This window comes from Antechinus flavipes, chromosome 4 (genome assembly GCF_016432865.1).
Source record: "Antechinus flavipes isolate AdamAnt ecotype Samford, QLD, Australia chromosome 4, AdamAnt_v2, whole genome shotgun sequence".
Lineage (NCBI taxonomy): Eukaryota > Metazoa > Chordata > Mammalia > Dasyuromorphia > Dasyuridae > Antechinus > Antechinus flavipes.
Genome location: NC_067401.1, coordinates 392,227,476 through 392,254,165, shown reverse-complemented (window position 1 = coordinate 392,254,165; position 26,690 = coordinate 392,227,476). Strand labels below are relative to the sequence as shown.

The window sequence follows — 26,690 nt, the reverse complement described above, 5'->3', positions numbered from 1 at the left end:
TAATGGGTTAAATTGGATTCACTTTGCTGATTACCCTGCCTCTGACTTTCTAGCGAGACAATGCCAAAATCACACGAGGGTTTGTGGGCTACAGCTCCCTTCGGATACATCAGGAGATCAGATCGCATCAGATCAATTCAGATTGGAATTCTTTTAAAGGAACCTAGAATGTCGGAGACGGGGTGGGAGACAGAGAGGAGAGGGGAGAAATGGGGAATTCGGTAAGGGAAGGAGGAGAAAGTGGAAGACTTATTTAGCAGTGGTCAAACTACCCATAAATGCTGCCTCCCATTCATCTTCTTCCATGTACTTACTATGTGAGAAGTTATTGCTGGAAACATCTTAAGACAGGGGTATAAGAAAGAAAATCCGAGCTCCTGGCCTGGAGATACAGGTTGCTCAGAAAGACTCCAGATATAGCATTCTGCAAATTTCTAAAGATCCTCTTTATTAGTTTCATTTACAGCAGACTCCCCCATTAACACTTTACTTGATTACTGACGGCTTGAAAAAACTGAACACCCTTGTTCAGAGCTAACATCTCGATCTACAGTGGGCTCTTTGCTTTCCCCCTCCCTTTTATTTCCTTTCCCCCCCTCCCTCTTTTTCCTTTATTCCTCCTTTTTCTCCTTTTTCCCTCAGTCACGATTTAGAAACAAACAGAAAATAAAAGACAGGTGGAAAAGCCTGGCAGAGGAGGTCAGAGGTGAGAACTGCACATCAATTCCATGTTCGAGGTTGCAATAGGAGAGAGAAAAGAGGGAGGAGAGACAGAGAGACACGTAGAGGACAGACATAGAGACAGAGATAGGAGAAGGGAGGGAGGGAGAAGAGAGAGAGAGAAAGAGAGAGAGAGAGAGAGAGAGAGAGAGAGAGAGAGAGAGAGAGAGAGAGAGAGAGAGAGAGAGAGAGAGAGAGAGAGAGAGTTGTCTTCCCACCCAGCAGTTTTGTTTATTTTGATTTAACAGAGGTACCTTGGTGAGAAACGAAGAACAACACCCATTTGTTACTGGCAGGTTTATAGTCGCCGTCTCTCTAGATTCTTTCCCTTACTAAGGAGTCAGGTTTTGGGGGAACACCTGAGTACTCAAGGTAAGATTACGCCAGGTTTTTTTTTTTTTTTTTTTTTTTTTTAAATCTCCTGCTTTTCCTGTAGCTGCGGGTGAATGCCGTTGTGTGTCATCCCCCTTTTAACAGCACAGGATGGCCGATTCCCCTAGTGTAATCTCAGGCAAACGTCTAGTGTCTTTTCCCCGCCTCCCATCAGCTTCAGAAGACTGAGCCTTTCTAGATCCTAAAGGGGAAAAGCCTCATTTGCTAGGGAGCTGCATCCTTCACCTGAGTTTGCGGTTGACTGCAGCTAGAGGTTGTGACTGTGATTACTAGCGTTAGTCTCTAACCTTGTTTAACCAAAGACCGTGCTGCTTAGGAAACACTGTGATCTGATCTGAATGGGAATCTAACGCGCTGCTTTTAATTACAGTGGCGGGCAAGTACCATTAAAGTTGAGATAAAATTAAGCCTTAAGGATGCTGAACGGCACCACTCTAGAGGCAGGTCAGTTATACACTACACCCTTTCTCTTTTTCTTTATGTTCTTCCTTCCCCACCCTGCCTCCCAAACTCCGCGATTGCACTTATATCTGTATATTTGTGTCTGTGTCATGAATTTGTGATTTTGTCCGTGTGTTTCTGCTCTCCTGCGTGATAGTGGGGGGATGAATCTGCATGTATTTAATTTTTATTCTTAACTACTCATTAACTTTACAATGAGAAAGAAACAGGGTTATGGATATACAGAATGGGATTCCCTCTCTTTCCCCCATTTAGTTTTCTTCTCATGTCCTTGTGTATGCTTTCTTCCCTTTCCTGTGAATGTCTTTGCACTTCTCCAGGGTATAGTTCTCGGTGCAGGGCACAGTCGAAGGAATTGGATCGACAGAATAGATATCTTAATCTATTGTAAGGGAGGATTTCATCCCTGTCCGAATGAGCATATAGTCACTGGAATGAAAGAGGCAGAGAGAGCTGGTGGAAAATGACATTACCTGATGAAAAACCTATAGGAAACAAGAGATAGTTTCTGGCACTGAATATACCTTGATTACAAGCTCAATTTAAGTAATATGGTGATTCATCTAAAATTTTGAGAAATACTATCAGTTTGATATGTTTTTATTCAGTAAAGTAGCAAGGCAAATTCTTATTTTTCCCTCATCTCTTATGAGAACCAATACTTTATACTCACATCGTTGATGATTTGAGATGTGATTTGGTATGAATATATGGGAACACTCACTAGTAAAGGAGTTTTAGTTTTTGAAAGTATTTTTCTATCTTCAGCATCTACCCTATACTAGAGAACTTAAGGGGCTTTAGGAGAGAAGGGGTTTAGAAGAAATTAAAATTCCTCCCCAACCAGTAAAAGATTTGATGGGGAGATGGGTGTGTGTTGCAGAGGGGAGAGGTGCTGACCTTTCCAGCTCAAAGAACAATGCTTCTGAGTTCTGAGGGAAGTTGGTCATGAAGTTGCCTTAGACATGAGACTGAACTGTGGCTTGGCTCCTGGTGGGAGACTGACTATTTATGACAAAGGCAGAGTGTGTTCTCACCTCTCACTTCTCATCCTCTTTTCACTCTGTCCTGAAATTCCCACCCTAAAAAAATATGTGTTACAGAGTTGCTGAGGGTCATGTTCAATCATCCCTCTTCAATTGGGACAATTGTTGTCCAGTATTACATGACTTGTAGGGATACCAGTCACCATTAAGAAACCTCACCCAACAAAGATTCACTTTGGTTCTTAGGGCGTTGTCAAAGGTCCCAAGTTGTTTCCAGATTAGATAGTTGTCATTGAAGACTATGAGGTTTTCATCATTTGCCAACATTTAGCACAATAGAGGCAGTTAATAATCGTTTGTTTATTAAACTAGAAAAGACAGCTAGGTTTTGATGGAACTGAGGGGGAAAAAAGGTAGGGGAGGGGGGTTTTGACCTGCAATGTTCTGAATGGCTCACAAAACATTTGACTACTTTAGATGGCTCTATAAAATCTCACAATTCCCATCTTTGTAGTAAGTAGCAAAAATGTCTACATTTTGAGGGGAAGGGAAAATCCAGCCCTATCTAATGGTGGAATTAAAGTAGAAAATTTGGGTTTGTGAAATTTTGTTTATTGCCCCAGGGAAAGAGACTCTACCTTTAGATTTTATCCAACAAACATGTTGATTGACAAATCAGCTGATTTGTTTGCAGTCATTTGATTTGTGTTTGTTAAGAGTGAGTTTCTTTCCTAATCAAATATTTTGTTTTGCCACTGATATAAGGTAAGGACATTCTAGGGCGACAACTTTACCTTGGTGTACTAAGGTTCTCTTGGAGAACTCTAGAAGACTCATCCGAATATTGCTCAAGCAACTCTAGACTTTTTATTTTGGATCTTTCCAATGTTTATAATCCCTAACCTAAGGAAATGCTGGTCTTCTCCGAGCCAACAGCAGCATTGGCAACAGTAGCATAAGAATGACTGGTGGAGCAGAAAGAAAGGAGGCTATAATTAATTAAGTGTGCCCAATTTAAGGGATTTAGTCGCTTCTGAGTTGACTTGTGCGATCTGTCCAATTATTCCTAAAACTGTCACTGAGTTAAGATAGGGAAGGACGCTAAGTACCTTTTCTCAAAGTCCTTGGATGGAGTAAACCGCTTCCCTGCACCTGCAGATTGCATTAACCAAGGCGGAGACTATTAGTTTAAAGAATGGGGGTGCAGGGTGCAGGGGCAAGAAAAGGGGAAGAGTAAATATTTCAACTTTTTATAGGCACTTCCAGGCAATTTATTCTGGAGTCAACACAAAATGGGTTAGAGTAGGTAGACTATTGGATGCTTTCTTCGGTTAGTACCAGAAACTCCTGTGGCTGGAAGAGGCTACTTTCAAATTAAAGAGTGAGGAAGTACAGAGCCAATGGAATCATAAAGAACATAAAGAAGGTCCTTTTATTTTTATTCTTTTTTTAAAATTATTTTTTCTTTGAGCCTGATTGCCCAGGGACTTGAGACCACTCCTCTTCCTACGTCGGAAAGGAAGGTGAGTTGAATTGTTCTTAGCCCCCTCTAGTTTCCAAATGAAATTAGCTTTTCCTGTATGGAAGTCGGTACGCCTAAGGGCACAATGCAAGACTCATGGACTTCTAAAACTCGGCTTTCTGAACGGTCTCTTGCTCCACGGGGAGCGTCCTAAAGACTTCCTCTTTATATGAATCAGGAGGCACTGAGCAAGGCCGGGATTGTGCTGAGAGCGATTTAGAGTGAAACTAACAAAGACAAGAGGAACCTAAGACCAAACAGAATAGGAACTAAACGTGTAAGCAAAGTTCGAGTTTCTCGGGGCCTCCTGGACTTGACAAGGCAGAGTCCTCAATATGAGACATTGAAGGAGGCAAAGGCAGCAGGAACAGAGATGATGGGAGAGAGAATTGTAACCTGAATTTTAATATGAAAAGACACTCAGAACTAAGGTCTCACCCCCAAGAGAGTTAGATCATGCTTTGCCAGTTTAGAGACAGGGAGCACTTTTTTATAATTTTTAATTCCTGTCTTCTCTCAACCGAGCGTCTCACAACCCCATCCTACGAAATTCCAAATTTTGAAATGAAAATCTTGGTAGAATCATAAAGTAGAAGGGCCATTTCTTATTCCACAACATCATTTTTTAGGTGAGGAAACTAAGGCCCAGAATAATGTCGTGTTGATGTTGTTGTATGAAACGGACACACATCATTTCAAACTTTCTTTTCTGGGAGTGGGGAAGGGAGATCATTAAGAAAACTGCAAACCATCTACCCGGATTAAATTTCCAGGGACGATTTGTGCTAATTGACAAGTTTTCTTTCCTCCTAAGGAGAAACCTCCTTTTCCTTTTCAAAAGTCTTAGATATTAACTCCTCTAACGGAAAACTTCCTTCTATGTGAAAGGACCTTTGGTGAAAAAGCAACTGTCTCTCCCAAACTTCATTCTGAGAAGCCCTTGGTGTTTTGTTGTGCGCGTGTGTGCTTAAAGCACATTGATTTTCATCCAAAAGGGCTAATTACATTACTTACAGTAAATAGCAGCCCTGCTGTCCAGGGTCTAGTGTGCCAACAGAAAGGGGGGGGGGCGAATCTTCGGCTTATTTCACTTGGTTGACTTCATTTTTGTGTGAAATGGTGTTTTATGAGCTGCATTCTGGCACGCGGAGGAATGTAACAACAGCCGATCTGCAAATAACATTAATTTTGACTCTCAGAGAAAGAGCTGGGAGAAAGCCGAATGCATCTTGGGTTTCATGGAAGAGGTGACTCCAGCAACCCCTCAGGAGAAGTGATTGTGATGCTGGGGAAAGGAAACGGGGCCCCGCCTGGTGTTTTTTTCACGACTGGGTTGGGTTTAGTGGAGAAATCCCTACGGACTAGGGGAGCAGCTCTGCCTCCAGGAAGATCCTTCTGGAGGGATTGAGGTGTCAGGAAACAGCCGGCAGCTGTTTCAGTGAAAGGCACGGAAAGGAGAGCGCTGTGAAAAAAAAAAAAAAAGCAGGACGTGGGGAAGGAAGGAAAATAGGAAGGAAATGAGAGGAGTAATCGATGAATCGTTATCTTTAGCCTGGATTTACTAGTCTCTTGTCTAGCTTTCTAACTTGGGAAATCCACCAGATTTCCATGGGGTAGGTGGTGGTATTGAATGATAGAATCAACCTATAACACCCTGATGTGGTCAGATACTTTTGACTGGAGGAAATTGTTAAAGGGCTTTCGGTTACGCGAACAATTTAATCTCTTGTCATTCTTAGCTCGAGTGCCTTATCCCGCCTTCCTTTCCTTCCCCCTACATTTGCCTGCTCTTGAAACCTTCTCACCCCTGAAGTCTACGAGAGAATGTGCAACGTCTATAGTGGTCGAGTCTATAATTGATTTGACTTCTTACCTGTTGGGTAAACAGGAATCGTGACTGATAGGAATTTGTGGTCCTTATTGGCAAGTTTCGAACAAAATTTAAAAGTTACGAGAAATTGTCTTTAAAACTGCCATTCACTTGGAGTTGGGAATAAAATTCCGAAACTACACATTAGATTTGCATATGCAAAAGCACACACACACAAACACAAACACACACTCCTTTATCTGAGGATTAAAACATTCTACCAACAGAAACAAAAGTCAATTTATTTAATCAGCTCCTCAAATAACACTTTTCAAACCCTGGAGAAAGCGAAGAAAGAAAACCTCTTTATTAGAAATACTTCTTTGATAGGAAAGGAGGAAAAAAAAAAAAAGGAAACTACACCTTTAATTTACTGAGCTCGGTGTCTGTTTTCGGTAATTGATGCAGACCAGAAAGATTTAAGATCAGAGCCCCAAACTACGGCGTCCGACAAAGTTTGTGCAGTTAAGATAGTTTGTCTCTTCTCTTGGCCAGGCTCTAGTCTTGACCTAGAACCCGCTTTGCATTTCCTGAGCCCAGACTAAGACAATAAGCATTGCCTTTTGCCTTTAAAACATGACCGCTGGGAACCGTTGGGAGTGTGTATCTGGAGGGGAAGGCGTGTGTGTGTAAGCGTGTGCGCCAGGGTGGGTGTATGTGTGTGTGCGTGCGCGCGAATCCATCCGGGAGGGGGTGTGTATGCATGTGTATGTAGGGGAGGGGATGTGTGTGTACGCGGAGACGGGGAGGGGGCTTGCATAAAATGTCCCCCTCCCCTTTTTCTTGCCTCCCTCCTCCCCCCATTGTAATGTTTGTCACTGCTGGCCGATCACTAGGGGGTTGAGAGGAGTATGACAGGTCTTTGTTGTCTGAATAAAAATCAGTGGCAGCTCAAGGGAGAGAACTCCTCCTACTAAATTATCAAAAATGGGCTGGCTTTAGTCTCTTAACAAATTGGACACAGCTCCGGAAAGCAGCAGTCCCAAATCCAACCTACAGGCACTGGGAACTTTAAAGCATCCAGGGACGGCTGAAAATAGCATTTCTTTTTCTTTCTTTGTGTTCAAAACTATTTTCTGTCTCCACCAGATTTTTTTTCTCCCCCCGTTCCAGTTGTTTCCCATTAGTAATCCGATCTCTCCAGAGCAGTAAGATTCGCCTTCTTCTCCTTCTTTTCCCACCCCCTTGTTTGTTTGTTTTCCGCACATCTCCTCCAGAAGCTATTGGTGCTTTTTTTTTTTCCTTCAAGAAGTTGGTTTTGCAATTTCTCTCTCCTCTCTTCTTTCTTTCTCCGTCTTCTTCTCCCCTAATCCACTACCCCCCACTCAGTGACTGTCTACGGTGTAGACTTTTTTTTTCTTTTGGATGATCTGAGACTCTGGGGTGTCTGTATATGGAAATAGTGGGGTGCCGAGCCGAAGAAAATACTTGTCCTTTCCGTCCCCCAGCCATGCTTTTCCACGGAATCTCCGGGGGCCATATCCAAGGGATCATGGAAGAGATGGAGCGGAGATCTAAGACGGAGTCCCGCCTGGCCAAAGGAGGGCAGATGAATGGCAGAGAAGCGGTAAGAAACCCGCGGCACTTTGCCCGGGCACATTTCTTTCCCAATTCTACTTGACTGAAGAGATGTCCCACAACCTCCACCTCTTTCCTCACTGAGGTTGTAAAGCGAGGAACGTGTGTGTGTGTGTGTGTGTGTGTGTGTGTGTGTGTGTGTGTGTTGGGGATCGAGAGGGACGACTACTCTGCCGTAGGCTCTTGGGTTTTCAGACTGTTTTGCTTACTTAAAATGTGCGAGAAATAACGGATCTCTCTGCCCGGGATTTGGGATGGAGAGATAACCTTGGAGCAGTGGCTGGCTTTTAAGAACTAGAGTGGGTGGAAGTCCCTATTCTCTATGCAAACTCCGGGCAAACTGGTTCTAAACTTCTCGGTTGTTCCTGGGCAGACTTTTAAGAAACCGACCAAGAGCTTCCAGACAGATTGGGTTCTGAGGCTGTTTCCAACTCTTGACTCTCAGTTTTCAGTCCTTTAACAAGGAAGGAATCTCCTTGGCTTTCCCTCGAGGGTTACACATGACACTTGAAGGAATGGGGGGATGAATAGAAAGAAGCGAAGTCCGTGGTCCCCATGTCCTTCGCTACTTCATTCTGAATTCACTGCACAAGAGGCATTTCAAGGTATCTCGACTTTTCACCTCGAGCCCCCTTAGTGGAGGCAGGTGAAGAATTCGGGAGAGATCAGTTATGAAAGTAATCCTCGTTAAGATTTTTTAACAAAATCAAATCAAGAGAGATCCATCTATTTTTATTTTAGACACCTTTCCATGCCGAAAATGTTTACAACTTAAAATGGGGGAGGGGGGAAATAGCCAGGACACTCGGGAAATGATTTCAGGAAAGGGAGATACATATATTTTTCTCCTACTTGCATATCTCCTACAGATAACACACAGGAAATTATAAAAGTAGTGCCCCCCCAAAAAGCCAAACAAACAAACAAACAAAAAAACAAACCAAAAAACACTTTAGCGATTTTTTTTTTTTTGGTTTTGTTTTGTTCTGCTAAAAGGACTTCTGTGTAATTTTAACGTCTGGGCACATCCTACGACGTTGTGAACACGAAGACTCTCTTTAGGTTTTGCAATTCAGTGAAAGGAGGGGCGTCAGTGGTAGAACAAAACATTTCTCTCCTGTTGAGGAAAATATCTAACAGATGGCTTTGGCATTTCTCTGTTTTTTTTTTTTTTTTTTTTTTTAACACAAAACCTGAACTTCTGGTCGAACTTGAGTCTGTTAATGATGGGATTCTGCCCAATCCATGACTGCCATCGCCTTGGTCAGGTACAACTGAACACAAGAAGCGGAACTGATGCTAGACCACGAATTTCATTGTAAAATATGTATCTGCATGTATTTACATGTGAACAATGAACATTATACAAATGTATGTTTGTATATTGGGTGTCCCCAAAGTCTTAGTATAACTTAAAACTGCATTAGTTCATTTGGGATACTTCGAGTATAATATATGTACTCTATTAACTTATCAGATAGAAACCTTATAGTCTACTTTGCAAAGTTATGACACTCAGGATCTGTCAAATTTTGTAGAAATTTATTATCTGCTAAACTGAGAGCACAGGCATAGGAATAACATAAGAGTTTTCTTCTGCTTTGGTTGGTCCTGTGTCTAGTAAGATTTAGAAATATAATTGTGATATCATTGAAAATGTAACCTAACAATAAAATCAAGTCTTTGCCTTGATCTAACTCTTTGTATACCAGGAGTACAGTTAACAAATCTCCCTAGTTTCTTTTTGCCCATTCCAAAAAAGGACACTTTAGGTTTCAATTAGGCTAATTCTGCAGTTTCCTCCAGACTGCTGTTAATAAACTCCCAGTACTTTCCCTATGTCGGCCTTTTGACTGGTAGCCTGTTGTCTGGGAGTAGGTTTCCATAGTTTCATATATTTTGCAGTCCAGGATACAGACAAAAAGACAGATGGAGGGAATGGTGTTGAATGAAACAAACACTAAAGTTCCATGTTTACCAAATTAGATGCTGCTTTTTCTTTTATGCCAGAGAATTCGCAGTATTCTGAACGACCTCAAGGAAGTATTGGATTCTGGAAAATTCTCTTTGCTTCAATTGACCAATTTTGATCCATCTTGCCAAGACTTTAACCTTCCAGTGCAATGCTTACCTTTCCTGTTTCTTTCTTAACCCATCTCTTCTGTGGTTGTTGTTGGTTTATTTCTTTTTTTTTTTTTCAGAGTATGCCCCCTATGAGCCCCGAAAAGCCTGCTTTGTGTGCTGGTTGTGGAGGGAAGATCTCTGATAGATATTACCTGCTGGCCGTTGACAAACAATGGCACCTGAGGTGTCTTAAGTGCTGTGAATGTAAACTGGCTTTGGAGTCAGAGCTCACTTGTTTTGCCAAGGATGGCAGCATTTACTGCAAGGAGGATTACTACAGGTATTCATTCAGACAAATTTTTCTACCCAAGGCTATAGACACCCCGATTTTGCACAAAGCTAAGGTAAAAAGAGATGCCCCATGCACAACCTGTGTATTTGTTGATATAATTAGAAGCAAAAAGCTTGTCCTTTGGTGATACTGCAGTTGGTTCTGTAGATATCAAGCATTTCTGTCTTTATCATCACAGAAAACATAAGCATTAAGAAGCATAATTATTTCAGATCTCAGTTGTTAGATCTAGAGAATTCTTAAGACTTGTATTTGTTCTAGGAAATTAGGGGGCCTGGAAATAGCTACGTAAAGTTTAAGAGCAAGATTTTTATGGTAAAAAGACTTGAGTTTTTCTCTCCCTTTCCTCCTATTTTCCGTTTCCTGCGAAGAAGGAAAGGTTTACATTTATTAACCGGAATTAATATCCATGGTGGTTGCTATATTGTAGGACTTGGGGAGGACCCTATAAATTAAAATAGAAAGAGCTCTAAGGGGCACATTTTAAGTCAACCAAGAGTGAAATTCTTTATGGAAAGAGGTCACTGAATTTTTCTACTTGCCCCAATAGTTGGAAAGAAATCGAAAGTGCTTTTTAAAATGGACTTTTCCCGGTTTTTATTTTGCTTATTTTGGGACAGAGCTGGATATAAGTTTGTCTAGAGGATCATACTCAAATCTTAGGCAGAGCTAAGAAAGGAAGAGAGTCTTCATTAAAAATGCGTGTATTCACAAATACACCTGTGTGCATATATGTTTATACATACATATATATACATTTGTAAAATATACACTTGCATGTCTAGTCAATTTTCAAAGGAAAGGAAAATTGCAAAGTATTCATCCTTTGTTTCAAACATATAAAATAAACTCTTTTATTTCACTTGTCCCTGGACTCTTAAGAAGCTGCCTTGGGCCCTTTGGGAAGGTGTCAGACAGCTGCAGACCAGCCCCAGCTGCCTCCCCCCTTTCTCCCCCCCCCCCCGCCCCAGTCTTTTATTCCCCTCCCCCCTATCCGGGGGGGGGCGGAGGTGGGAGGGGGGCATGGTTCTGCCTGTTCTAAGTTCATGCTCCCATTCTGATGTTTCTTTTCAGAAGGTTCTCCGTGCAGAGATGTGCCCGCTGCCACCTTGGGATTTCGGCTTCCGAAATGGTTATGAGAGCCAGGGAGTCTGTCTATCACCTGAGCTGCTTCACCTGCACTACCTGCAACAAAACTCTGACCACCGGCGATCACTTTGGCATGAAGGATAACCTGGTTTACTGTCGGGCCCATTTTGAGACCCTTTTACAAGGAGAATACCCCCCGCAGCTTAGCTACACTGAGTTAGCGGCTAAGAGCGGCGGGTTGGCACTGCCTTACTTCAACGGCACTGGCACTGTCCAGAAAGGGAGGCCCAGAAAAAGAAAAAGCCCTGCCCTCGGAGTGGACATCGTCAATTACAACTCAGGTGGGCCTAGGACATCGATAGTTTACCCCTTGCTTAATTACATCCTGAGGAAAAACCTCGGGTTTCCTTCCTCTCTGCGAACGTCACTAGGTTAGGACTGATTTTTCTAAATTCAGCTTTCCTAATTTCCACCTTGTCTCCTTTTCCCTCCTTCTCCCCCCCCCCCCCCAAAAAAAGAAAAAATTAAAAACCTTATCTAGAGAGAGGCACACGGACCAACTACAACCTCCACTGCAGGGAGACAAAAGCAATCCCCTGTTGGCCGGTACCAATGGTGGCCCATTTACTTTCAGGAGCTTTAGTTGGAGGAAAGACCAGGGACAGTTTGTGGGTTGCCAGGCACAAGTTCTAGTGTAGGGTTTTCTAAACATTGTGAAAAGAAGTTTTGATTTCATCCTTAAGTCTGAAAAAGCAGAGTTTGAGATCACTAGCTAGCCCTAAACTGATGATAAGTGGCCCTTAGTTGTAGTAAACCCAAACTTGCTATAATAATAAGATTTTGGCTGGGTATCACGTCAGAGAAAGATAAGTTTGTTACATATGCTAAACGACCAGTTCGAACACACTCTGAATGACTGACAAATTAATGTCACGTAGGCCTTGCTGAATCTGGGTGGAAAGACACGTTGGTTTAGCTGCTGGGCAGGACTTCCAGGAGTTGAGAGCTGAGATTTATCCTTCGTTCCCAACGTGAGGCGAAAGCCTCTCTAGTTAGAGGCGGGAAAATTCTATTATTCTCTGAGGGCAACAATTTTCCTCTTTTTCTTAACTTGTCTGCCTATCTGTCTGGGTCTCTCAAACTCGGAGGTGGCAGGGAAGGTTGGTTGCTTTCAACCCCCCTCCCCCACTCCTATCTAAGCCTATTAACTAATTCCTATTAGCAGGGTGGCTGGAGGTGAAAGCAGAGCAGGTCTGAGCTTTCCTCCTTTAAGTCACAAAAAGCACTGTTGAGGAAGGTCTCAAAAAGCCCAAGTCCCATTTTAAAGCTACTAAGGGATCCCTTGGCTCGCCTTAACCTTTATATCCCTCCTGCTCCCGCCCCTTTCCGGCTCTCAATCCTAAAGAATAAGAGTAAGAAGGCCCCTACCCCAGGTTCCTCAAATTCAGTGAAAAGGTCGGTGCGCTTTTTAGCAACGGTCCTTAACTCTTGCCACATATTTCTCGGGTGTGGGGATCGGAACCCCTAAGAAGTCTGGAGTGGGGAAGACAATATGACACGCCACCCTTTTGGACACATTGCACTCCCCGGGGCCCAAAAAGTCCAGAGTTGGTGAGAGTTTCTCAAAGGCTAGTCCTTCGTTTTTTTTTCAAGCTGGGGCAGTTTTGAATAGATCTGGGGGTATGGGAGTGAGGAGGGAGAGAAAAGGAAAAGACCGAATCCTCCAGCTTGCCCCAGGACCTGCTTAATCCTTCTCCGCCGAGGGCAGCAGGATACCGTTCCTCGTTTTGCCAACCCCCAGCCGAGCGGCCGCCCTTCCGTGCCCCTGCCCCTGTAGTGGCTCGTTAAGGGGCTTTTGGTCTAGGGCCGCATTACCGAGTGCGGTTATTTCATCTCCTCTGATGCGTGGCCTTCGGAGCCGGGGCAATCAGGGCACTAATTGTTCTTTATTAATGGAAGATGACATCGGAATCCCTCGCCACTCACCGGGGCCCTAATTGGTCTCTAGGAAAAGAGAAAAGGAAAAAAAAAACGGAGAAAAAAAAAGACAAGAATCTTTTCTAGCTAGAGATTCCCTGCAGTCTATAAAAAGCCCAGAGAGTGGGGATTCCTAGCCAAATTACAAATAGAGTTTTGCATTTGTTTATTTAACCTAATTAATTCTGTTTGATTCGCTCCCCGATTCTGATTTTGTATTCTCAAACCATCCCTCCAAGGGGACTGTAGGGTGGGGTCAGCAAGAGTGCTTGAAAAACTGGAGAACTCAATGCAAAGTTCCTTTAAAAACAAACAAACAAACCAATAAACTCACAAGAGTCATTCAGTTATTTGATTTTCAATTTAGGGAAAGATCTCCTCAAAAAACAAAACAAAACAAAACAAAACAAAACAAAACAAAACAAAACAAAACCGAGTGTCGGAATCAATGGTGCCACCATCTTCGGGAAAGACCAAAAAAAAAAAAAGTTTTTTATTTAGTTCTAAAATTGCATGTGTTAAGAATACAATTTTTATTGTATTCCTCGATCTAGGGTTTCTAATGATATTCTATTGAAAAGGACCTCGCACCACTTTGGGGCTCCTGCTGATGAAGAAGATTTTCTTTTCTAGAAAGTAGGTTAAACAAAAGGGTCAAGAAATGTTCAGTGATGTCAAAAATTCAGTAACTGGTTTAAGTGGTACTTTGAATAAGTATCAGGAGCCACAAAACTATTTTAAAAATAGTGTTTACGAATCTAATGCCAGTGTCTGGCATTAAAACGAGCAAAAGAAACCCTAGAGAATTAAAAACATGTTAAGCATTTCCTTAAGCAGGAAATAAAATGGTCTAACAGTTTTACCTCATTAAATTTCTAGTCTTCGTTGGATTTTTATTGGCTGCCATCTTTTCTAATATGCAGAATATTTATACATAAGGTGGCACATTATTAGAAGAAAACAAGTATAATTTACACATGGATATATTGTACACATGTGTAAAGAATATATGTACATATAGAAATAAACATGTATACCTTACTACTTAGTAGTACATATGAGTACAGTGAAGAGCAATTGCCTATATATATATACATATATATATATATATATATATATATATATACACACATATATTGTTATATATATATTTATATATGGATCAAATGTTTCTTAGACTTAACATATAAATGCCTTTTTCAAAATTCGAGGCCATTTATGTAGGTCATTTAGTATTTGAAATATACTAGGTGCATTCCAAAGCACATTCGTATTTGAATTATACCCACTTCCACAATTAAGAACGAACTAAGCAGCCACTTTGGGGAAGGAAATTCAAGGTTTTGGGGGAGGATTCTAAGGACAAGTTTTCAAAAATGAGGAAAGTAGTAGTGAGATTCAGAGTCTGGAAAAACATTATTTTGCTTTAGAAGAAGATAGAAATTATTTTAGCAATCTATCATTAAACAGTGCCCTTCCCAAGTCCTTTACATTTTTTTCTTAACCTTTCAAACTTCTCCACTTATTTCAAATATTAAATGAATGTGGCAGTGACCCCTAGTGGTATCTTTAGAGGGGGATATTTCTCACAACCTGGTTTAACTTGTCCATTTTAAAATAGCAACAAACTTAGAACCTTCACATTTTCCTAAGTAAAATAACAATTATTTAGTTTTTCTTACTAGTTTATGTTTTTTTAAAGTTTATATGTTTCATAATTCAAAATGAAAAATTATAACATATGGTAAACTAAGGAAAACACAATTAATTATAAATGTTCGCCTAATATATTTGCTACAAACAGAAGAAGCATGATGGAGTTCATAGAGGACTAGTACTGAAGTCAGGGAGACTCTAGGTTCAAATGCTATCTCTGGAATAGGCTAGCTGTGTCACCTTGCCAAGTTATTTAGCCTCTTAGTGTCACAGGCAATTCTGTAAGATGATAAATTACAGACTAGTTGCAGATCTTCATTGGGGGAGGGAATTTTGACACTACTTTTCCCCTTGAATGAAACCAAAGGTTCAATCCCAAAAGTAAAAAAATATAATAAGACAACTAAATTAAGAGAATATGTTAGTAGAAAATTCTTCCTATATTAAATTGTATAATGGCATTTTGGTAGGAATACAAAGTCAATGATTCTAATAAAATAAAATAACTTTCAACAATGAATTGATTCACTAGCTAGCATTTATGTATAAGAGGGACTACATAGTTTGTTTAATATACTAAAATATATCTCATGCTACTCATCAGAAAAAAAGGTTACAAAAGTACAGCAGTAGAAAAACTTTTTAAACAATCATATATATATATTCTCTTGTGGAAATGTGATTTGAAGCACAGTGATTGTGGAATTATGTGTATGTATATATACATGAATGTATATATATATGTATATATAATATCCTTATCTAAGAGCAACTCTATCAATATATTTTCTAGAAATAAAAAAGTAAGGTATGCAAAGTTGAGTATGTATCTAAAAATCAAATTAAATTTCTATTCCAAGTGTGTTTCTTATCCAACATGTCATCCAAGAAAATTTACCATTTGTTTTATTACCCACTTCTGCTAGGCATATAAATTTTCTTCGGAGAAAACTCTGAAACATGAATTATACTCCTCTGGTCATTTTGATATTGGTGGGTAGTTCTGTACTCAAATCCTGAAGCATAAATTGTTTTTACAGGGCTAAGTATAGGTTTACAATTGGTTTCTGGATGCCAATTTAACCATTCTGATGATGTGAAAATGTTATACTATATAAACTTGCAATAAAACATCATTGGCTACATCTGAATAAAGTAAACTCTAAAATTAGAAGAAAATTGTCCATTATCTCAAGGAAAAATCTAATTTCTGACAAGGTTTAAGGCCTCTCAGTACAATGTTTAAATGTCTACACATGATCAACTCTATATCAAGTTTATTTAATTTTTGTTTTTTAAAAATAAAGCTAATCAGATCTCAGTTGGTCAGTTAAAAACATTTATTAAATATCTTCTATGTGCCAGGTATCGTGCTAAGCTTTGGGGAAGCAAAGAAAGGAAAAGATAGTCCCTGCTCTTACGCACATAATCTAGTAGATGAGATAACTTGCAAGCAACTTTGTACAAATGATCTAAGTAGAGAGTAAATTAGGTATACAAGATAAATTGAAATAATCAACAGAGGGAAGGTATGAAAAATAAAGGGACTAAGAAAGGTTTTCTGTAAAAGGTGTTTTTTTAGCTGGGACTTGACCTGTCAAGTATCTTGCATATCTTAAAGAAAATATTAAGAAAGAAAACATTTTGTAAATAGCTAGAACTATTTAGGAGTAGCTGCTTATTTGTTAGTTTTCAGTATATTTAATCTTTTTCATTTCATTATCTTTGTCATGATCAAATACAACGTTTCTCCAAGACTAGAAAAATAAATCTGAGTATAGACATGTAGACAACATTTAAATGATCAATAATGAAGAGCTAATATTAATTGATGGTAATTGTGTTTTTTCCTCATTCCCATAATGAAACTAATTTTAAAATTCACAGATTCATTTTTTTAAGTGAAATTTTATTAGAACTGAACAAAGAACATAGGCGTACATTTGAGGATGAGCTAAGGATTAAAAAAAATTGTCTTTTATACTTATTGTTCTGAAGTTAGCTGTGGCATTAGATGTAGTGATGCATTCATTGTTACTAGTCATACTCTTCATATGAATGACCAGCTCGGGTTATTAAAGTCTATGCAGCTTTATATCTGTGAGATAATGAATTTTAGGCTGGCTTCCTCTTCTTTAAAGCATCTCTAGTGTTAAAGAGATATTTGGTGTACATCCAATGGTGAAAAGGAAATACTCTCCAAGGCCAGCTAAAGGCACACTTTTTTTAGGCCTACCCATATTTATCACATAAAGGAAGTAGATCTGAGTCTGCTACTTGACCCCTCTGAAATGCAAGCTAGGGGGATGCTTCAGGCATAAATTCAAATAAAGAGAAGTAAGAATAATATTATACTCCCTCAGAAATGCTTACTAAAGTAACTCCAATGGAGAAGGGAACACCTCTTCTCTGCATGATTAAAGTCATAATTTAGCCATTTATACCTAGAAGTCCACATTGTCTCAAAAATAGTCTAATTATAACCACATCAGAAATTTACAAATTTCTATTTACTGTTTTTCAAATCTGACATGGAAGAGGTGAAAGAAATTTACTCTCTTTTCTATTATTTGCTATTTTTCTGTGGATTGAAGACTCTAAGCTTAAAAAAGGAAGAAGCTGAGCAGGCTTTAACTTGTCCTTCAATTTGTCATATATTTTCTCATTAGTTCGTATATCTAAAGCTGACAGGATCTTCAGAGGCTATAGGGTTAAAAAAAAGAATTAAATGGGATTTTATTTTTTCCCAAGAACATATAAAGACAATTTTTAACTTTAAGAAAAATGAACCCCCCACCTCATTTCCTCCCTCTCTGAGAGGGTAAGTATTTTGATATAAATTTTATAATGTGCAATCAAACCATACAGTTTTTATCTCTCATTTTACAAATGAGGAAGGTTAAGTGACTGGATTAAGGTCATACAAGTAGTATCCCATCAGTCAGCATCTGAATCCAGGAGCACAATAAGATAATCACTCTCTCATTTAAGAGAAGAAAACTATCTCATAATTTGCCAAATGTAGTTGTCAAGTTCTAATACAGACCAGATTCTGATTCTTTGAAAGTTGGTTCTTTTTTTTTAGAAAAGAAAAAAAATAAAATTTACTCTGCCAATAAAGTGCTTCTTTCAGTCTCAATCCATCTATTACTTTCCATTCCTTTTTCAAACAATTACTTTGAGTCAAACAAACAAGCCAGTTCCTCCTGCTCCACCTTCTTTTCTTAATTCAGCGGTTTTTCCGTTGTTATTTCACCAGGTTGTAATGAAAATGAGGCGGATCATTTGGACAGAGACCAGCAGCCTTATCCCCCGTCCCAGAAGACCAAGCGCATGCGTACCTCCTTCAAGCACCACCAGCTCCGGACCATGAAATCCTACTTTGCTATCAACCACAACCCGGACGCCAAGGACCTCAAGCAGCTTGCCCAGAAAACGGGCCTGACCAAAAGAGTTCTGCAGGTAAGAAGTCACCACCACTGGCTGGGTCAAAATTTCCCTTCCCCCCTGTCAGTAAAAGTAGTTATCTTCCCATCTTAGAGTGATACAGATATTGTCGGTACTGTTTCTCATTAGTTTGATTTAGCTATATCCCAAAGTGGGTGTGCTGAGGATTTGAGGGGGAACATGGCAGGCTACCCAAAGAGAAGCCCAGGAAACTTAAAAAATGAAGTCAAATTCTTCCTTGTTTTATAGAGATAGGTCCCATAGAGAATACAGGGTTTACCATATTGTTTTTTTATATAGGAAGCAGGTAATTAACATAGCAATGACACTGTGATTGTTAGAAATCAAAGACAAAGGTATTTTATGAGGCTTTAGAATATTGGCTTCTGGAGAATTGTCATTGCAGTACTTAGTTCAGCAAAAACTTGGCAGTTCTAGTCACAGGGCAGGAAATTAGGATTGATACAATACAGTTTTCAAAATTCAGGTGGTCCCCCTTTGCCACGTCCCAGGGCGTAAGGTATGATTTTTTTTTTTTTTCTGTCAAGTTTTTTTTGTCACTTTCTAACTAGCAAATTTTTCTAACAAGTAACAGTGGAAAGAAAAAAAAAAACCCTCCAAATAATTAGCTCTGCCGTATGCCCCTTTCCCTTAATGTATGGTTCTTCATGTGGGAAGATGATATTATAGTCCCACTGTGAATTCTTTTTTCCAGCAGTGGGTGATGGGAGGTGCTGAGACAGACACTTTTTTTCTCGCCTAGGCTGCCTCATCACCAATAGCATGCATTTGCAGTCTGGCTGACCAGGGTTCGTCTGAGGCCATGGGACAGAAAGGTTTTTCAATCTGTGAAAGGTCTAAAGTGGAGGTGATCTCAGCAATCAGAAACTCTGTTAATACTAACTGTCGTCCATGTTGCTGTTCACCTTTAGATATTTTCAATGATTATGATTCTTCCCTACTTTCAAAAGACTCAGATCAGGCCCTCTTAATGACTAGTAGCTAAGGGCATAGTGTACTCCCCCACTCCCACCCCCTAATTTGAATTATTTCCTAACTTCAGCTCCAGTTGACATGCTGGGGGGTTATGTGCAGCCTAGCACAGAGAGCATTAATATTAAGTTTATTTGAAAAAATAAATAAGTGAAAAAGAGGAAAAAAAGCTTCTTTAAAAAAGGACAATACAAAACAAAACATTTTTTAAAGGAAAAACAAACATCAAAAAATAAAATAAAATAAAAACAACCAGCAAAAACAAACATCGGTAAAGAAATCAATTGGGATTGGTTTGCAGGTTTGGTTCCAAAACGCACGAGCCAAATTCAGAAGGAATCTTTTGCGGCAGGAGAATGGGGGTGTTGATAAAGCTGATGGCACATCGCTCCCGGCACCGCCCTCAGCAGACAGCGGCGCTCTCTCTCCACCCGGCACTGCGACCACTTTAACAGACCTGACCAATCCCACTATCACTGTAGTGACATCCGTGACCTCTAACTTGGACAGCCACGAATCCGGAAGCCCCTCACAAACTACCTTAACGAACCTTTTCTAACATTGGATTTTTTTTTAATTCTTCCTCTTCTTTTTTATTATTATTATTCTAATTATTATTATTATTTTTATTATTTACAAGACTTTTTTTTTAACCCACAAGATATTTTGGGGAAAAAACAACAGCTTGGTGTGTAGCATCTGCAGCCACTTGGCCAATGAGTTTACAGTCATGTCTCTCGTTTAAAATGAACATACTTTGTCTACAAACTGTATTTGGATTTTAAAAAAGTCATTAGGTCTTTCAGTAGGTAAGGGAAGTTTTTGACTCATTCTAATAAGTGCCTCTTAAAATTGTATATTACTTATTTCCAGAATCTCGGAAAAAATGAGCTTTATTATCACCGGCAAAGAATCCAATTCCCAGTTTAATAACCAGGCTAAAAAGAATCAGATAAATTATCACCAAATGGAGTTTTCTGAATGGCAAAAACACATGTGATTCTGGAATTTTGCAGTCTTCACATTCATTTTTATTTTTGCAACTTAAAAGAAAATTTAGATGATTATGATTTCTCACATGGACCAAAAAGTTCAAATGAAAAATATGATTAAACAAAAACACTACAAAATGATTTTAAAAAGTGTAAATGTTCAATGGTTGAAGTCTCATCCAACTCATCCAATTCCAAGATGATTTATGATTAATTGGGGAAATCTACTTAGGAAATTGGATTTTCCTTCCATGGGCATATAATTCAACAATAACAAAAATGATTCTTTTATTATTTCATTTAAGATTCTAGATATTACCCTATCCATTCCCTACCATAAAATTCCACCTAGAATTTTAAAGTTCTATACTTTTTGTCTCCAATGACCGAAAAGTATATGGTTTTTGAGGTAATTCTCTAGAAGTTACTTTCCTTTTTTCAGGGAAAATGGAAATAAGCAAAATATAATTCATTAAGATGTTTAGAAAAGTGGTTTAGTTAATTTGATTCATTACTACTCTGATTTACTTCAGATTTTCCATACAATTGCTCCTGGCATCACACATACAAAAAAACAAAAGACAAAAACAAAAACAAAAACAAAAACCACCTTTTAAAACTTCAGCACATTGATATTGTTTCCATCAACATTATATTTTTGTTTGTTCTGCTTTATTTTACTTTTGTATAAGAAGATATGTTTTTTTAAAAAAGGTATTCTGAAATTTGGGATTTGTAGCTAATTGTTCTGAAGCAGATAAACTCAGAAGCCTTGTGGATGCTGATCTGAAATAATTTCCTAGTTTACAATAGCATTTTTTTTTCTTTTTTAATTTAAACTGAAAATCTTAATGGTCTGGGCAGTGGTGAATGTTCATCTGTATGCTTCTGTTGTAGTTAAATACCAATTAGATTGTGAATTTTTTCAGAAAAAGTCAAGATATATGTCTTGCTTTAGTGGATTGTTAAGAATAACTTTGCACATATTCTCCACTTTTTCGGCCCCATAAATCTCTTTTGGTGGTCAGGGTGGCTATTTAATATATTTAAAGGTGTCCTTTTGGCTGTATAAATGTGTGGTTACATATTGACAGTTCACTGCCCACATTAAAGTGCATTATTGTAACTTTTGCTCAGGGTTTTTAGAAAATTAGCACAGAAAGTAGCTTATTTTTAAAAATAAAAAAAAAGATGATGGAAGAGATGTTAACACTGTAACAGAAGAAAGGTGTGATTGCCATTATATATTTAGCAAGTATGGTTATCATCTTATATGGAGCTTAAATCTTGACTTTTCCTATTTCTATTACATTATGGGCATTTACCACTAACCAGACCAAACAACCTTGGTAAGGCTGAGATCTTATTAATACACTTTTACAGGTAAAAATATTGATACATATAAATTTTGTTCTTTGACAGAACAATATATGGTACTATAGATCTACTTTATTAAGTAGACTAATCATAACTCAGTTCTAATATGTGCCTTATGATATAACTTGGAAGTAAGTTTGTGAAAAATCAGGATATATGTGTTGTTTGTTAAATTAACTGTTTTAAGCCCTTTTGACACCTCACTAGTTTTGTACTGTTTTACCTCTTATTTCTGAAACTCTTTTTATGGTGTATCCTGTTAGAGGGGACAAACATGTCATAGAAAGCAGTTGTGCACTCTTTCAAATATAGTTGATAAATTCAATAATCTTATATATTGAGCTTCGTGTTTATAGTACAGTAAGTGGTCTAGCAAAATTGTCCATGTTTCTTTGTTTATTGAGAAATACATTGTATAGAAACTATTTCCCCTAAATATTTATGGACCAAACAATTGTGATATATCCTATTAAATTTGTGTGAATAAACCATCTTGAATCTAAAGAGTTTTATTTCCCATCAGTTTTATTTAAGGTCTCCCTGAATTGGTGTGTTTCCCTCCTTTCCAATATTTATGACTGAATCATGTTAAAAGGGTAATACAAATTTTATGAATATTTGACAATTAGTCTCTAGCTTTTCAATCCCTGGTTCTTATTCACTGTGTGTGCCACTGGGATGCAATGTAATTCCAGATTCCTTTTAAAATCATTTTTGGATAATAATAAAAAAGCCCCACTGATTTGATACAACAGTACCAGTTTCAGATTCTAAAAATGCAGATAAATAGTGGCTAAAGTAATTGCATGAAAAACCACCTAAATATGATAAAGATTCAGTGCTAGGTATATTTAACACAAATGAATAATGGTAAACCCCAATAGAAATTGCAGACCCCTACAAGCCAGGTTGCTCTGTAGTTTAATAAATTGTCACTATGATTTCTTTCAGGGAGAACAAATCTTGGGGCATTACAGCCAAACATCCCGACGTTTGAAAATTCCCTAAAGTATTAAAAGAAGGGGAAAAGTTTGATCGGAAATCCACTGCAGTGAAGACAAAGACATTAGGTTATGATAATCATACATTTAAAAATCTATTGAGCCAAAAAAAAATAAGAGAGAGAGAGAGAGACCTAAATGTCATTTCCTGAATGTTAACAAAATTTATGTTCTTTATGGCATCTAACACAAATGAAGGCTTACAAAATTGTGTGGTTTAAAGCAAAAGTTAGATAAGCTGTGTGCAAACCAGAGCAACCTGGCAGTAATATACCCTACCCATGTTGGAAGACAATTATTCCTTTAAAAAACTAAAAATATAGCAACAACACATTTGTCAAGCACAAATACTTGTAAAATAAAATCCAAATACATTCATTCCACCTGCTTGCTAATGTGTACTAGTCATATCTGTTAAATGGCATTTTTGTAAATTCAAAGAAAAGCTATCACTCGTTTAAGAGCATAGGGAACAAAACTAAGTAATTTTAGCATTATTGTTTATGATTTCTTTTTTAAAAGCCGAAAAATCTGCATGCACTTTTACATTTGTCACCTATAGTGTACATTTCTGTATGATGACTTCTCTTTGATGTTTCTTGTATAATAAATAGCTTTCATGAATAAACATTTTATTTGATGCAAACATAGTTAACTTTATGTAAACACACCTAATCTAGCTGTTGAAATTAATTTAGAATATTTTGGACACTGTCTTAAAAGGCAGGCTGGTAAACTTCCAATTTGTTACGCCTACAGGAAAAAAAAAACACCAAATAACCAAAACAACAGGCATCATTGTAGCTTAGTGTAAAAACAATTTCCTTAGATTTTAGTGTTTCATGACTTACTTTCATTTCTTGTATAACAATTGAAACATGTACTTAAACAATACAGAGGAAACCCAAACAACAATAAGAAAAACAAATCTCTGAAAAAGAGTAGCATGTGTAAAATTGTCAGCAATTTTTTTTTTTAGAACATTAGGATAAAATTTATGGATTCTTGATAAGTTTACATGCTCACTATGCAATGAACAAATTTATTCACATATAAAAATATATTCTGAACTATGAAAGGATCTGATCTTTGCACAGTCCAATTTACATATGATTTTACAAGCAAAAATGAATGGAAAAATAAACCATTATTTAGTAATGAGGTTTTTTAATTGTTAGAAGGAGTATTTGCAGAAAGAATTTTTTAAAAACTATTCATATTTAGCTGTATATCCAAAGCATATGTTAAACAAATTAACATATAAAATACTTTCCAGAAATTTTTCATTAAGATGAAATTTTTATTATATACAAATGAACCCTATGTAAATGATGTAACTTTTATGAATAATTATGACAGACATTAAATATTTCACATGTATTCTCAGTATTTGAATGTTTTCTTAAATGCTTTCATCTTCTGAATACCAAAAAAGAAAAAAAGGAAAGAAAAAGAAAAGAAAAAAAGAGAGAAACTCTTAAGAAGGCAATACACCATGATATATAGATTATTCTGAGAGAACTTGAAACATGATGGTTTTGTCTGTAACTAGAATGTTTATGCCTCAATGAATGAAATCTCGTTCATAACTATAGCTGTTTAAATAATTTAAAAATACATTTCATTTCAGTTAATTTAAATTATTGTTCTACAGAGATACTCTTCTCCTGTGTCACTCACCTGTGACAGATTTAGAACTAGTGGCAACTTTTTAAATTCTATAGATGTTTAAACATTTGTCTGGTAAATGAAATGAGGGAGAGGACTAAAAGAAAAAGGACATATTTTTAAAAATATTTGAAAAAACATCTGGAAAAAACTCAATGTAATATTAATTTTAAACAGGCACATTTTACAAAAAGCAAGGAGAACTAATTAAGTAGGTTGGATGTATACAAATCATAGGATTCAGAGTTAGAAGGACTATTGTGGCTTTCTGTGTTAGAGAGCAGCTCTTAAGAGTCTAGGTAACCACTTACTTCTTCTGTTGGAGTGAGAATGAAAGAATGTGAACTTCCGAAGTGGGATCAGTGCAGAAAGTTTTCATACTCCATCTAAACTGTAGTTTGGAAAAAGAACTGAGGATAATCTTGTCAATTTTAGTCAAGTTAATCTTGGATGGGGGTGGGGAAAGAACTTCTTAAATATTACTAGAAATAATAGTGGTTGAGTTAAGCCCTTTGATTTTAACTAATATTTTAAATTACTAAAATAATAGATGATTTTTTGAAAAGGCCAATAGGAAGTCCGAAGCATTTCTGAAAATTTGATAATTGATAGCCTAAAAAGGATTTTTTTTTACTGTATCCAGACTTCAGTGGAAGTCACTTAAAGTTTGCTAAAAATATGTTTTTAAATAACCTTTCTTCCAAAGAGCTCAAAGCATTTAATAAAGATCTTACAAATATCTCATTTTTTCTTCACAATATTCCTGTTTAGGGTATAAACCTAGATATCTATTATGAATTTTCTGATTCACCAATTGTGAGCAGGAATTGGATATTTGGAGTGAGGTTATTTTAAATTTTTGAATTAGGGGTAATTGTACTATTAATATGGAAATGGAAATGCATTTATTAAGTAACTACTGGTATGTTGCTTTGCTAGGCACCATAACTTACCTTGACAATAATATTTTGACAATGAAATAAAATTAAAATTTTTTTGTAGAGAGATTCTTTATTCAATGGAATATCCAACACCATTTAAATTTTACAGCCAGAAATCTCTAAGCACCAGGAATCAGTAGAGGAAATTAAAATTTATCTCAAGTATAAGAAACTTCAGCATACTTTGTGTGCAATTAGAAGTATATGCCAATTATTTTATTCATACTTTTTTGGCTTTCCACTTTATTATCATAATTGTTAGGAATAATTTCCATCTTTTCAAATAAATAAAACTTCATGCTTTTATCTTTTAAACTTTGCGCATCTATCTTTGTTTTATTGCTAGTGTCCTGCATAAAGCACTATTTTCTTTGTGTCTTTGCTTTTCAAGCATTTCATTCAGCTCTCCTATTGACATTTCTTTTAGAAGAATGGCATTAATTTCTCTTGTTTTTCTAGTTGTTACTTATTTTTTCAAATGTTGTCACTTTTAGGTAACGGATTATTTTGATTACCTATCCCTGGTATATTTGCTTCATTTTCCTATATTGTCATAGCAAAAGGATCAGAATTGTGCATGGTATTCTAGGAAAAGTCTGTGAATATGGTGTAAGTATTGATAACTCACTTTTATTTAGTGTTATGTTTGCTATAAATGAATTTCCTTTTCAATTGTTCTGCAAAGTGAATCTTCATTCTTATTTATGATTGCTTCTCAATTTTCCCATCTGGGGGGAGTTCTTTATGTAATCAACCTTCTCCAATATACATATCTTCCCTACATTTTCCCAAATCCAACTTCTTAATTTATGTTTCCTTATACTTGATCTCACACTACTATGGCTTGCCATCTAGAGATGAAAGGTTTGGATATCTGTTCTAGGAAATTCCTGCTGTATATCTAAGTGTGCTTTCTCCTCACATCTTAGAATTGTCAGGAATGATTCTTTTTTCCCTTTGGATTTATGTTTTCATCTTGCATGATCTTAAAAGTTATCTTAAAAACCATAAATGGATACCTTTTTTTGGCTATTTGAAAATAAAATTTGCTGCAAGTAAAAGAAGATTTTCTAGTCTCCATTGCCTTATATTTATGTATGAACTTAGTTAAAATATATTTTGTTTTATAGTTTCCCACTGAAACAGAAAATATTAACCATAAAGTGATATTTAAATTCATGATTGTAACAAACTGACAAAGATGAAGAAATTCCAGAGTGAGACTGACTTTATTTTGCCTTAACAACTCTAATGATGGTTTACTACTCTTTTCCTTCTTCCATGACAACAGAGAGCTTTTAAAGGATCATTAGCCTCTACTTCTACATTCACAGTTCTTATCAGTGGATATTATATTTGGCTAATTTAGATTCTTAAAAGTAAAATATCCTTTATGAAATGTGAAAAAAGTTTAGATGTGTTTTGCAATTTTGAGATGGGTTGTGTGAGCTTTATGAACAAATACATGACTTCTTTTTTTAAAAAGAAAAAAAGAGTAAGTTAATGGAAGAAATATTCAGAATATTTTATCTGGCTGACAAAGATGCTCCGAAGAAATACTAATATCTTGTAGGTAGGGTTTGACTCTGACCAGTCTTTTGG

General features: G+C 37.3%; 1 protein-coding gene across 4 annotated transcripts; it reads left to right on the top strand.

The window, feature by feature from the left end:
• Positions 1 to 1,389: 1,389 nt before the first annotated feature.
• LHX9 (LIM homeobox 9) lies at positions 1,390 to 26,152 on the top strand. 4 transcript variants are annotated; one of them, XM_051998708.1, is made up of 6 exons: positions 1,390 to 1,557; positions 7,402 to 7,520; positions 9,733 to 9,935; positions 11,022 to 11,377; positions 17,929 to 18,131; positions 19,411 to 19,685. In XM_051998708.1, the coding sequence occupies exons 1-6, from the start codon at positions 1,530 to 1,532 to the stop codon at positions 19,666 to 19,668; spliced, it is 1,167 nt and encodes a 388-aa protein (XP_051854668.1). In that variant the 5' UTR covers positions 1,390 to 1,529; the 3' UTR covers positions 19,669 to 19,685. The 4 variants fall into 4 exon arrangements, with proteins under 4 accessions (XP_051854668.1, XP_051854667.1, XP_051854669.1 ...); XM_051998709.1 differs by lacking the exon at positions 1,390 to 1,557 and adding an exon at positions 6,772 to 7,101; XM_051998707.1 differs by lacking the exon at positions 1,390 to 1,557 and having other exon boundaries at positions 6,770 to 7,520.
• Positions 26,153 to 26,690: the final 538 nt, after the last annotated feature.